Raw genomic sequence first — 14,766 nt, forward strand, 5'->3', positions numbered from 1 at the left:
TATGTGCAAATCATGAGTGAATCCCACAAACCTAATATTAAGAAAAAGAAGGCAGAGGGCAGAGTATACTGAAAAGGCCACTCATGTAGTTCAAAAACACAAAATGACTCCACGGTCATATAGTAGTAACCTGGGAGGTAACAACAGGGACAGCAAAAGAGAAACTACGGGGTTCAGGTAATGCTCTTATTCCTCTGGGCTGGAGTTGTGATAGTGTTTGCTTCAGAAAAATCAATTAAACTATATACTAACGCTTTGTGCATTTGTCTGTGTAATTCAATAAGAAAACAATCCAAAACTCCTTAAAATTAAAAATACCTTCTGGATAAAGTGTTATATACCACAAATGTGGATGGAGGGGCCAATTAGGTATTTAATTTAGTCAAGTAATCTTCTTTTGTTGTTTTTGTTTTTGTTTTTTGAGTCAGGGTTTCTCTGTGTAGTTTTGGAGCCTGTCTTGGATCTCGCTCTGTAGACCAGGCTGGCCTTGAACTCACAGAGATCCGCCTGGCTCTGCCTACCAAGTGCTGGGATTAAAGGCATGCACTACCACTGCCTGGCTTCAAGTAATCTTTAATTAAATATAATTCTAACCCAAATCCTCTTTTATTGGATACTGGACAGGCCAATTTTAAAGCTTAGTAGACAGAGTAGGTAAATTTTTTTTTTTGTAAATGAATTTTAAAAAGGCAGTTATAAAAATAGTAACTGAGAGGCCTGGTCTTAAGATATAAATGTGTTATAAACTAAGAATGTGATAAACTAACCTGGGTGGTGGCCCACGCCTTTGATCCCAGCACTGAGGAGGCAGAGGCAGGATGATCTCTGTGAGTTCAAGGCCAGCCTGGTCTACAGAGTGAGTTCCAAGATAGCCAGGGACACACAGAGACCCTGGTTTGAAAAACAAACAAACAAACAACAAACAAAAAAATTTCAAAAACCAAACGTGATAAACTGTCACTTATTAGTAAAGAAACAGTGTTTGGTGTGTAAATACACACTGGGCACACAATAAAGACTCAAATTCTTACTGGAGGACAAAGGATGGGCCCGTCAGGCAACAGTTTATTCCAATTAACTGGTTGTCAAGTCAGAAAAAAAAAAAAAGAAATTGATTCATATTTAAACACACACACACACACACACACACACATTTCTTTTTTTTTTGGTTTTTGGAGACAGGGTTTCTCTGTGTAGCTTTGCGCCTTTCCTGGGACTCACTTGGTAGTCCAGGCTGGCCTCGAACTCACATAGATCCACCTGGCTCTGCCTCCCGAGTGCTGGGATTAAAGGCGTGTGCCACCACCGCCCGGCACACACACATTTCTAAATGGTTCCTTTTTTTAAAAAAAAGCTGTTTTCCCAAAGGAGATGATTTGCATAATTTGGGGAGTGAGCAGTACAGCCTTTGTCCACGTGACACAAACCACAAGCTACATAAACAGGAGCAGATTAGACATCATCACTGGGGGAATCTTAAAAGCAAGTTAAGTCCAACGGTTGAAAAAAAAAATCCCAGCACTCGGGAGGCAGAGCCAGGTGGATCTCTGTGAGTTCGAGGCCAGCCTGGTCTACAAAGCGAGTTCCAGGAAAGGCACAAAGCTACATAGAGAAACCCTGTCTCAAAAACAAACAAACAAACAAACAAAAAAAGCATAATGGGGACCTAGGAAACGCTGCTAGAAATCTATGAAAAGATAACTCACTAGAAAACGGTCTCAGAATGACAGACAATTATTCACAGAAGAAACACAAATACTGAAACACATTAATAACAGTCAGACACTAAGATGAAAACGAGATGGATTTCACTTTAAAAAAGACTCCATCTAGGGCTGGAGAGATGGCTCAGAGGTTAAGAGCACTGACTGCTCTTCCAGAGGTCCTGAGTTCAATTCCCAGCAACCACATGGTGGTTCACAACCATCTGTAATGAGATCTGGTATCCTCTTCTGACCTGTAGTCATACATGCTATATACAAAATAAATAAATAAATCTTTAAAAAAAAAAAAAAAGACTCCATCTAAACGGAGGCAGAGTATGGGGAAGAAACTGTGTTCTTGGCCAATGTTCCATGATGTCTGTACTCATACTTTTGTTGAGCCATTCTAGCTAGTGTAGAAATAAGGCAATGATAAAGATGTCTACAAAAAACTCCTTAGTGGAGGAAAGATTAAATAATGCATATGTATAGGCTATCATTAAAAGCTGTGCAACCTTTTACAAGGGTATGGAAACAGGTCCACAATGTATTAAGTAAAAAAGGAAAATTGAAGATGTGTAGTCTGATGCCATTTTAACAAGAAAATAAAACTTAAATTGTCTATTTATAACTTCATTTTGAAAGTCCTAAAGGATACATATCATGTTAGTTATTTGTTCCATAGTATTTTCAGTCCCGTAGTAAGTATGAATATATTATTTTTGTACATTGTAAAACTCATTAGGAATCATGTAGGAAAAAGTAAACTTCTTTTTCATGTGATCTAAGACTTTCTTTTCAAAACCAGGGATTTTATCAGAAATACAAAAATGTATTCATAAGGAGTTAATGCAAATTTATAAAAGTTAAAAAAAAAGAATACAACTAATTAAGGTACTTTAAAACAGACCTTGGCACGTTTGTTCAAAGCAGTAAGAACTTATTTAAAAATATTAAGGTCCACACCTCCAATCTCAGCACTTGGGAGGCATTGGAAGGCAAAGTTTTGAGTTCAAGGCCAGACCGATGGACATAGCAAGTTTCAAGTCGTCCATGCCTGCAAAATGAGACCCCAAATCTCAACCTATCTCCCTCCCTCTGCTGCCCCTATTCTAGGGACCCAAGAGTAGGCTCGGCACCTTAAAGCAGGTGCTTTCTCACTGATCTACAATCTCCAGCCCTGATGGTTCATGGGCGGAACACCCACATCCCAAGTAAGACTACGTAGAAGTTTATAAGAGTCATCTTTCCAGCATCCTACCTATTCCTGCCTGCTCCTTACTTGCAATGGCTGTTCATCGCTATACCAGTCGGAAAGCACTAGAATGTTCAATAAAGTGAATGCTGGTTTCACTTCCACTTAAAATAAGTTTGCTCTGAATGCTTGCCATTTTCATTGTTTGCTTTAAAAACTTTTAACCAACATTATTTTATACATATTAACCATTTTAGTTAAATAAAATCCTTTTTAAAATTATTATGAAATTTTAAATAGAAACAATTTTATGACTTGTACCCGAGTCAACCTGAATCCTAATATTCTTTCCCCATAAGCAAAGTTAAGAATCATCATAAATATACAGCTTGTAAACATATTTAAACATGGGCTTCGTGTTTCTTGAAATACTATGAAAACACAGGCATCACACTTACAGTTAGTCCATCCACACTGCTGTTACAATGAAACAGCCATCTCCATCTGGAACATTCAGCCGAGAAGACTGGTGAGTTATTCATATATGAAGTTGGTTTACATTTCAGCAAAATGGTTGTGAGTATTCATACAATTTTCAGGTATTTTTTAAAGCTTTACTTTATTCTTAATTTATTTATTTTTTATTATTTTATTTATTTATTAGTCACAGTGTTTGGAGTGGTGTATGTGCACAGGTGTCCTCAGACGCTCGGGGTGTCAAATCCCCGGCACGAAGTTATGAGCCACCTGGCATGGATGCTCGGAACTGACCACAGGTCCTCCATTAGGGCACTGCATACGCTCAACTGCTGAGCTGTCTCTCCAGAGCCTAAGGCTTTTTACTATTAGATCATTTTAGCAACCCAACCAAGATGCCTGAGGTTAATCATCAAGGAATCAGTTCTGCTTTGTTCAAAGAACCATGTCAAATATGCCAAATGTGATAAATAACACATAGAGAACACCATCTGACTAAAAGCACTTTTCCGAAAATAAAGAAAACTAGGACCTGACATATATTTAAGAAAAAAAAATGTTTTGTTTTTCGAGACAGGGTTTCTCTGTGTAACCCTGGCTGTCCTAGAACTTGCTTTATAGACCAGGCTGGCCTCGAACTCACAGAGATCAACCTGCCTTTGCCTCCTGAGTGCTGGGATTAAAGGCATGTGTCACCATACCTAGCTTTAAAGTATGTAGTTTTTTTAAAAAATGTGTGTGGGTGCTTTACCTGCATATGTCTGTGTACCATGTATGTGCCTGGTGCCTGCAAAGGCTGGAAGGTGGGTCAGATGCCCTGGGACTGGAGTTAAAGGCAGTTATGAGCTATGTGGGTGCTGGGAAACAAACCCAGGTCCTTTGGCAGCTTGAGCTGTTAACTTCTGATCATCTCTCCAGCCTGCCTCTATGTATGTAGAGCAGCATAACTTTGTATTTATTTGGAAAGCATTGAATCCCTCCGTGAAGTAAAGGGAAAGGACTAACAGAGGTGTCCATACAGACAGCAAACAGAGATGCTGTCACACACCCACGATCCCAACACATGAGAGGTGGATTCTAGAGAATCAGTTGTTCAAGTCCACCTTCTGCTATGTAACAAATCCGAGACCAGCCTGGGCTACATACCACCTCGAAAATAGAAGCAAACAAAAGGGGGCTGCTTAATAAGCAAGAGGACCTGTCAAAACCTGTTTTGGTGGCTTGCATGTAACTTAAGTGTTGGAAGTCAGAGGCAAAGGGATCCCAAGGGCTCAGTGGCCAGGCAACTGAGCTAAAATGTTGGGCTCCTGGTTCACCGAGAGAGCCTGTCACAAAAGTTACACAGACAGGCACTTGGTTTTGACCACTGGCCTCTGTACACACACGCAGGCCTGCACACCTACCACAGTAAGTATGTAAATAAGTCAATCAGACAGCCCACAGCTAACTATCAGCTGCAGAGCATTCTGCTCCATCAGTGGGCCCAGGGCTACAGAAAGCCCGTGAATTAACCAGCTACAGATCCATTACTCAGGAATTTCATTACCTTACCGAGTCCTGTAAACAGCTGTGTACATACATGCTTCCTTTTCCAGGGCTGTCCCCTTCAGGGTTAGACATGGAGTACATACTGTCAACATCCCAGGGGCCACTGCACGCCACCAGGCCAACAGTTTGACTTTCCCCCCAAACTGTGGCCTGCTATTTAAATTGGTAGAGTTACAAAACCAGCTTTCTTTGCAGAAAATAATTTATTAGCTGAAAATTGGTCACCATGCCCAAACACAGAAAGGCCACAGTGACAGAGCAGGCTCTAACTAGAGACACTATGGACACACACGGGCTGGGTTTATTGGACTGCTTATTTCCAAAGATCTCAAGCTGCATCAACAAATTGAAAAAACAACAACAGAAAATCTCACTACGTGGGAGCAAACGCTATACACATGATGGACACAAAACTAGAGCTTTATTTAAAGCACAAGTGCACAGACAGTTATGAAGCAAAAACAGTGAGCTGATAAAAATGAAACATCTTAGTGTAAAAGGTCAGTGAGCAGCGAAATAAAAATGAAACCAATACCATATACTCTTAGTAACCAAACGGTCTATATTACAAACATCGACAGGCGGGAGCAGCTGACACATTATCACAGTTTTTTTTCATTTTAATCCACACTGTTCTTCTTCTTCCTTTCCCAAGTTAGAACTGTAGCAGCTTTAAAAAGAAGTTTTCAATTATGATTTGAGTGAGGCAGACACACATGTACTTTTTTCCACGTCAATCATAGAGAAGCCAAGTGGCTAGAAAACACACAGAAAGACGACAATCTACCAACCTACATCCTAAAAGGACAGCACGACCCTCTGTGTTTTCATGAAAATTTCCCCCTAAGCATATTAATTGTGGTTATAGCATTTTCAAACAGATGCCTGATCGTCAACCATAGGGACTAAAATGATAAATCTGTCTTTTTATCCCCTAAGTCCTCAGTGATGGAAGACAAGGAACTGTATGCACACTTGCATGATTTATAACAAAACAAAGGACCTCCCTGAAGTTGACCCTAGCCTCCATTCCATGAAAGCACACCAAGTCTTCTTGTAGTGGTCAGCTAGGCCACATACTGATTCTGGTCGATTCAAGTAGGGCCAGTCATTCTCTTCACCAGCCTTCGGGTCAATGGGATTTTAATGTTTATATTACCGCACAGAGAGGGAAATGATCACTCACCACGAGGCTGATCTCGCAACTATATGTCCAACTTTAGCAATGAATGTTTACATGGGGAAAATAGAAACTATAAACTAAAAACCTACCAAGTATTTATACTATTGGTTCAAAAAAATTGCTCCAGACATAAAGGCCTTGGACAGAGAGATTCAAAACACAAGCTCCAAGGGTGGAAAATAAACCCGAAAATACATGTCTACCACTAACTGAGAGAGACTTCGTCATTGGACCTACCATGCCAGTCTTTGGTGTCTGAAATTTCCCAGTACAGGAATCAAGAGATGCTCCAGTGTGGCTCTGGGGCTGGATGACAAGGGCTGCTCACCCCATACAGAACCCAGTTTCCTCTTACTGCTTCAGCACCTCATGGAGGGCTGGACACTTACAGCGCATTCTGGCAGGGAGGCTCACAGTTAAATCTGCCTTTCTCTGCCTCTCAGCCACCGCTTCTCAGCCTTCCGAACGCTGTGACCCTCTAATACAGTTCTTCATGCTGTGGGGACCCCAACCACAAAATGATTTTCATTGCTGCTTCATAACTGTAATTTTGCTACTGTTATAAACTGTGATGCAAATATCTGATATGCAGGGTATGTGACCCCTGGAAAAGGGCCACTTAACCCTCCAAAGGGGCTGCAACCCGCAGGCTGAGAGCCACTGCTCTAAGCAAAGAATGACAGCGGTCTTGAGGAATTAGTTTTAATAATGTTGGAATTAAATCAGTAATTTCAGCACCCATGTGTCCAAACACAGCACCGGCTGTCACTATGCCTCTGGTAGTCACACAAAAAGCCTGTATCTACCTCAGGAGATTATCCTTTCATTAAAGGGATCCTATAATTATTATCGATTGAGCTGACAGGAGGAAACCCAGTAGCATGTGGGGAATTTTGGCATGCTGGTGTGAAAAGGCTCTTTAGGAAGCAGCCTGCTTTGCTTAGTATTTCATGATAGTTTAACCTCTGCTGTAAGAGAATAAATACTAGTATAATGATACTTTCTCCGTGTTGCATTTTGACCAAGTACAGGAGACGGAGTGAATCTGTCGTCAGAGTGTGTGTGGGACCACTGAGGCAATCGGGAAACACCAGGCACTGAACTGGACAGACAGCTATGAAAGACCTGATGGGCATACTAAATACACGCCACAGACCTAAGTAAATACTGGATACAAAAGCTGGCATTAGGAACTATAAGGTATACATTAAATCATTAATTATTCTTTTTTGGTTCAATTTTTTCTACTATTTTTAATTATATGTAAGTATGTGCAGACGTTTTGGCCTGGAGCTAGAATTACAGATACCCAATGTAGTAGCTGGGAATAGAACTCGGGTCCTCTGGAGGAGCAGTGCATGCTCTCAACCACTGAGTCATCTCTCCAGCCCCTAAATCACTAGTTATTCTTGCAGATGCAATTCTAACAGTAAGCCATGCTGAGCAGCTAGGCTGCGTGTGCCTCCCAGGCTCCTGCTGCCACCCCGTCAACCTAAAATACCCAGGCCAGGCAGACTGTTCGGCTCCACTGCCACTCTGCTGGACTCTCCTCCTGTAAAAACGCTCAGTGACACAGTACTTAAAACCAAACACACAGACTGTTTGCTTTCTGCTTTCGAAGGTGTGTGGAAGGACTGCAATGGTACACATGAAACACGTTCAGTGCTGCAGGACAACCGTGTTTCCTTTTGTGAGGCCACTAAGTGCTGCCTCCAAAGACTAGACCAAGTACTTCCTTTCTCAAGTCACACACACACACACACACACACACACACACACACACACACACACACACACGCAGCACAGCCTAACTCTAGGAAGTGATAGCAGCAATGGCTAACGATTCCACAGCAACGTTATCAACACTGAACGAGCATCTACAACAACATGCAAAACCCCCAAAGTCACTCAATTATCTTATAATGCATAGAAATTGTAATGGTTTTTGGCAAGTTTCTTTCATAACAAATGCTTATAAAGCAGAAGTTTTTTTAGTTATAAATGCTATTTTTAAAGTGTAACATAATGGATTACTGGTATAAAAGTTCAGTTAGATAAAGTTAATCTGGCTGGACTAATACTAAATATGGACATCCAGTATAAATAATCAATTACAAATTAACAGTACAGTACTCTAAGGTACGTGACTTATAAAATGTAACAACACAGACACTCAACAGCCACTAAAACACTGTGTGAACAATAACTGTTAGGGTTCTACATTCCCAATGCCGTCCTAATTCTACCTACCACGAACGAGTAAACTAGGTCAAAGCATTTGTAAAGCTCCCATGGAAATCAATGCAAAACGGTAAGAATGCTAATTCCAATGTCATACCAAGTCAGACATTCCATAAAAAGACAACTACACTGCACTTTAAAAAAATCCTAAAATTTGATATTGTCTCCACTGATTCTGATAAACACAATTTGCAAATTGTGTCTGTGAAATTTCTTATGCTTGAATTCCAGAAGAAAAGTCAAGCTAACACAGGAAACCCACTTTGCATTTCTAATCTCCCTGCTGCAGACCTGTATCACCGCCTACCACTTTTCCCTTTTTACTGCTGAATAAATTCACTTAAGAATCTTAATTATGTTGATAAAATTGTAATCCTTTTGACTGAAGGTATGTCTCAAACTGTCAAATAGTACAAATTGTATCTCAAACCAATAACATGGGTACCGTAGAGCTGGATTTCCAGGAGAATGCCCAATGAAACAGGAATTCCCTTTGGTCCATTATCTGCAACTGGAATCCAATACTTAGAGATGTAGTCAGTTTGCCTCCCCATTTATAGTTGACAACTAACTATAAGTGGGATGAACAGAGTGACATTTGTTAGGAAACAATTACACTAGAAGTGATTCTAACAAATTTTACAATGAAACATGGCTAAAAATCAAGATATAACCCTATACAATGAAAAGTTAGGTTTCACATTCAAATAGCCTATATATAACAAATGTGAGGGTTAATTCTGGGCACGGTGGTGTACACTTTGATTCCAGCACTCCAGATGCAGAGGCAGAGGCAGGCAGATCTCTGTGAGTTCAAAGCCAACCTGGTCTACATAGTTCCAGCTAGCCAAAGCTACACCATGAGACCCAGTCTTAAAAATCCAAACAAATATACAGAGGTTTAAAATACAATTTGGAAAAGAAGAAAAACACATTTAACTCATGGTTTACTTCCACGTAGGTGGGATTTCTTTCCTAAATTCTATCAAGTTTTTCTGTAAGGACAGGAGTCAGGTGTCTGGGTTCTCCTGGCTCTAATCCTAATGAGACGGGAAGACCCAGGTACTCATCTCTGTGGGGGCTGTGGAACAGAGGTAACATCAGCCCATTCAGCACAGCCAGTCTCAAAGGACAGAGGAGGTCTAGGAGCTGACTCTCCAGCGAGTGTGTATGAGTGTGCACATTCATATATTCTTTCTGAGGTATCTATCCCTTTACCTTCCTTACCATCTCCCTGAAGGGAGATATGGTTTCTGAGTCTAAATCTTGGTAATCGCTGGGCGAGACAACTTCTTAGGTCCTTTTCAGGGGTAGCCTCTAAGATCACATTTCAACAAGACAATGGCTTTATAGCAATACTCGGACCTAACTAACATGATTCTAATTCATCATGGCTTGCACCAAAACTCAACTTAGTACACTAAAATGTCATATTTTAAAGAAACCACAATCTTCAATACCAAATCAGGCCTTTCATTCAGTTCTGGCAAACCCAACGGGTCAATTTTCAGGTAAGTTGGACCTTGAGAGATCTGTCTTCCTTTTCTCTGCTTAGAAAGGTCAAATCAGAGTTGCTGGTAGTTTACCGATACAATCCCCTTTATCTGCTATCAGTAGAAACACAGCAGTAACTGGAAGATGGTATCTACAGTGCACTTCTGGGTTCCCAGACCCGTTTGACGGGAAGGACTGCTAATTTTCATCCCAGCTCTAGCACTCTACCTTATGAAAGGACAGCCCAGCCTAACTGCTGGGCCCCAGGCTCCAGTCAAAGCCCTTTCTCAAAGAACTATCTTGTACCAGAGATTTTATCTACAGCTTGTGACTTCAGAGAGCCTACTGCAGAATTACCAGAGCACAAGTGAGTGGTGCTGGGTAGCAGCCACAGAAAAGGACAGGACTTGGTGGGAACAGGACGTCCTTCAGGGACCAGCACTGCTCCTCCCCACTGTGTGTGTGACCACGGCAACCCGTCTGACCTTCTTCTCCCTTACAAAGAGCAGTAATGTTCATTTAAAATAATTACTAATAAAGACAGCTTAGAGAAGCACCTGGGACAGGGGCACACTGTACGCTCTGACAAACGACTGTCACCACACAGCCTGGCTTTCCTGTGTGTATGCACCTACGTGAACACAGGGATGGCACGCAAATGGCTTCACTGTATTACTGATTTTAAGAGAAACTCTATCTCAGCACTGGGAGGTAGAGGCAGGCAGATCTGTTAGTTGGAGTATGGAACATTCCACATTAGCCCTAATAACCATGATAAATGCTGGCGTACACCTCTGCCACGGCGTGGAATCATTTTGTAAGTTAAAATTCTAAGTAATAAAAACAGGTAGTGGTATATCCTCAGAACTGTTTAGATAAAAATACAAAATTTAAAGGTAGTCATGGACTTTGTATAATTTAATTAAAGAGGTTCTAAGTTGGCTATGCTTCTTCTAGTAAGCCATTTTTCAAAAAGTTGTTTTAATCTAAATATCACAGTGTTCTTATCTGGTTAGTTATCACAGCAAAACATAAATAAATACAAGCAATTCACATTACTGATGGAGCTGTCTTGATGAAAATGTAGACTTCAGGTGAGGCAGGGCAGGTGCTCCTGCTAGTTCTCACCACCACCCGCAGGGACTCAGAACCGCCCAGTTCCATCCTTAGTGGAGGGCACAGTGACAGGCTTCCTTTCTCAAAACCAACTCTGCTGCTAACATGATGGAGGATTTAAAAACTATGACGATAAAAAATGACAAGTATACCACATAAAACAGCCTTTCAAAAAGTTCCCTTACAGCGGGCTCGTCTGCCTCCAAGAGTGGGGAGGGTCTGCAGAGGAGCTGGGAGAAAGCAGCTGTGTATTTAAGTGGAGGCGATGGGGAGGTGGGTCAGAGGATTGTGTGCAGTCACGAAACATCACCCAGAATTCCTTGAAACTAGACAGCCTTCAGCAAAGGAAAGACACTGTTCTCATTTCTGGCTCATACCACCCGAACCAACAACTAGCTCATAAGATGAATAGAAAAAGGCTGGGGTGAGAAGACAGACTCCTTCATCTAACCGACTTATGATTTCACCATAAAATGAGGATAACTTGCTTCCTCTTTAGGGTGCTCAAAGGATTTAGACAATACTTGTATAGAAATATATACCTTTTCTTAACGATGCTTCTCTCAGAAGGACAAGCTCATAAAGCTACTTCTACCCACCAAGGCCCCAGGCTCACCTGCTACTTCTACACTAAGGACCACAGCCTAGAAGAAAGGCCCCTGTGCGCTCATTACATATTGATGCAAAGAGCCACTTAGCCATGGGAAAGCTCGGCTCTGTGACAATTTAGTAAAGCAAATGAAAATATTTCTCTTTTCACATCAGAAGATAATAAAGTACCACCTGTCCTCCAAGCTAACGTGAGTGATAAGGTTGACCTGAAGAATAAAACAGCTCCCCAACAGGATGCTCAACTGCGACAAACCAATGATAGTTTTCAGAGCCCTTCCATATTACTGATTGCATAGGATGGGAAGGAACCCAGCTCAGTCTTACTGTGGCTCTAATGACTAAATTTATTTGATTTTTGAAGTGTTTTAACTAATAATTTACTATAGTCTTCAAGACTTGAAAACAAAGACTGGAAAAACCACCACAAATGTTTAACCAAAATTATTCCAACTACAGATTACCACAGACGAATGCACTTCTATTTACTGAGAAGAAACTCAAGGATGCTTTGAATTCTGCTCAGCCGGGTAACTAACTTGTGATTTAAGATGGGTGTCAATGCTCCCTTGATCCTAAGTGCAGAGGCAAGTGATCCCCTAGGGACAAGAGCTGGATTGAATGCTTAGACACAGTGACAGGATCCTGCAGCTTGTTGTCTCCACCAAGGTGTCCAGATTGTTAGTGGGGCCTCCATTTTCTACCTTCCTTTTATTCTTGATAGACAATCTAACACTTGGAAATATTTTCAAAGTTCTTGAAAGTTTAAAATTTCTTGTAAATCCGATGATCAAACTCATTTACACTGACTTAGGAAAAAAGAACACCCTACACAGGTCCAATCACACCACTAAAAATGAGCTCTGTAACAGTCTCCCCACCCTCACGGTATCAGACCTTGCATATTATTTAGAAATGAGACGTCTTCCAAAAAAGAATGGCACCTTTATTCCTCCTTCTACATGCCGTCCCGTGTCTCCCCGCCCCCCAAAGAAAAATTCTTTAAGCACTGGGATCTCCATATATGGTGAAAAGTGAGGTCCAGGAGCTAAAACTCTACACTAACAACACACGTAAATAACTTGACACCAAGCTTATGATAGACACCCCTTCCATGACCTGCTCTGGCTCAGCAACATCCGGCAGGAGCAGTCAAGTTGTCTCCTCCAGATTCATAGAATTTTTAAAAATTAAAAAAATAAATCCATCTATGAAGGAGATCAAAAGTGGGATGTGAGGAGGCAAGGAGTGAGGACATGGTGTCTTGAATGACTCGGTTTCCTTTCTGACGGTTTTTTCGAAACGGAATTCTTTCTCTACCGTTGCCTGAGAACCACTACGGTTTTGCCAAGTCTGTAACAGCAATTACATGTAATCACCCACAAGCACACTTATTTGTCTCAAGCCTATAAATACTGTGTTAGTGGTACTAAACTATTGCCATTGGCTTATCTGTAAAAAGAAAAATAGAGATTTGCATTTTATAAAGTTAACACTGAGGGCAGGTGAAAGGCGACGAAACGCAGTATACAATGACAGTTTCTTGGGACACAGAAACCCAAGTGAGGTCTTGTGTAACAAGCCACCTGGTCAAGCTGTGTCTGAGGAAGAGTCGTAAGAGGAGACAATGAAATTGCCGCTGTTGGAGTGGCCCGCCACTGACTGGGCGGCCTGCTGGCTCAGGTTGTTGCAGATGAGGACCAGCTGGTTGCTCTGGGCCTCGGACAAGGTGCTGCAGCTCTGGTAGACGCTGAAGTTGGTCTTCCTGCCCGGGATGTTGCCCTTCTCGCACATGGTTTTCACCATCTTGGCCAGCTTGTTCTTGCCGAGGGCCTGGCAATTGTACCAATGCAGAGCCGCCAAGTTCACGACTGGCTTGATGGACAGGTAGAAGGGGGCATCCTCATAGCGCATGGCCGGAGGCCTCCGCTGGGCATACTCCTTATAGTCCTGCACCGGGCAAGTCTGTGGGGCATGCTGCGTGGCATAGACTCGCGAGTCTGTCCCTCCTCTCTTGGTTTTGGCATTCAGATCACCGGTGTCCTGACCCATCCATTCCAAATACTCGAGCCCAGTTTCTGTGACCCGGAGCCGGATGTCGCCCCATTTCAAGGTGGATCCATGGAAGCCTGTACAGTGCCCAAAGGCTTTTGTATTGTTAAGCCAGACAAGGTTGAGCAGACCCTCGGGGTTATACCGGCTCAGCAGTCCTCTCTTCCGCAATATGAGCTCGTCGGCAAAGGTGAGCTTCATGGACTTGTGTGGCTTGTTTCCTTTTCCTTTGCAGCGGAGCTCAATCTGCTTCTGTTTCAGGGCCTCCTGGGAACGCTTAAACTCCTTGTCCCTGGTGATGCTGTAGCCATAGCGGTGCTCTTTCAGGTACCGTTCCAGCCCACACTGGTAATTCGCCAAGCTGTTGGGTTCGTACTCAGACCCATCCTTCTGCCTGGCATCCACGAAGAAGGAGGCAAGGTAGGCATCTAGCTCCTTGCAAGGGATGACATAGATCTCTCTGGTTTCGGAAGGGTACTTGGAGATGAGGAACTCCCGGAAATTGCGGAGCGCAGTCTGCGTGCTCCGGATGGTTTTCTCATTCTGCTCCCTGCTGAGCTCAGCTGCTCTTTCATCCTGGTCTGCAACAAACGGGGGAGGGGAGGGACAGAGAGGGTGTTGATGAGTTCAGACAGTGCACTTGCTACTCTGAAATAAAGTTTCCTTTTAAAATGAAACGGGAAGGACGGATCAACTTTGAGAGGTCAGCGATAAATAGTATTGAAAGCATTGTCGCACTATTGAAGCCAAATTCAGTTTCACAAATGTACTGGACAAAATATGGCCCATGACGAGAGAAAACTTCTTTGTTAAAACATTAAATGTTGTTATTATTGTGGTGTGTGTGTGTGTGTGTGATGTGTGTGTGTGTGTGAGTGTGTGAGTGAGTGTAGGTGCAAATCCTTCCACCTTTCCACAGTTCCAGGGATTGAACTCAGGTCCTCGGGCTTGCACGGCAAACACCTTTGTCCTCTGGAGCCACCTTGCTAGCTCTGAGTGGCTGGCACCTAGCTTAGTGAGTAAAGGCTTGTAGGCAGGGTGGGAATGCAGGTAGTCTTTTGGTTGGAGGAAAAATGTGGGGCAGGAATGTGCTACCTGTCCTACGCAGCATGAAGGGATCCCCTCCCCAGCTGGTAAACTCACTTCAT

At 42.4% G+C, this 14,766-nt stretch overlaps 1 protein-coding gene across 4 annotated transcripts in view; it reads right to left on the minus strand.

Annotated features, from left to right (window-relative positions):
• Positions 1-14,766, minus strand: part of Kiaa1958 (KIAA1958 ortholog) — a 147,720-nt gene that overhangs the window by 23,678 nt on the left and 109,276 nt on the right. Inside the window, exon 3 of one of the 4 annotated variants that reach the window (XM_037202619.1) lies at positions 14,116-14,199. The exons of 2 other annotated variants lie outside the window; for them this stretch is intronic. In XM_037202619.1, coding sequence (XP_037058514.1) covers positions 14,116-14,199 — 84 coding nt within the window. Of the gene's footprint in view, positions 1-5,322; positions 14,200-14,766 lie in introns of those variants that run through there. One more of the 4 variants, XM_028856438.2, reaches the window with a different exon arrangement.

The sequence above is a fragment of the Peromyscus leucopus genome, chromosome 2, assembly GCF_004664715.2.
Source record: "Peromyscus leucopus breed LL Stock chromosome 2, UCI_PerLeu_2.1, whole genome shotgun sequence".
In the NCBI taxonomy this organism is placed as follows: Eukaryota; Metazoa; Chordata; class Mammalia; order Rodentia; family Cricetidae; genus Peromyscus; species Peromyscus leucopus.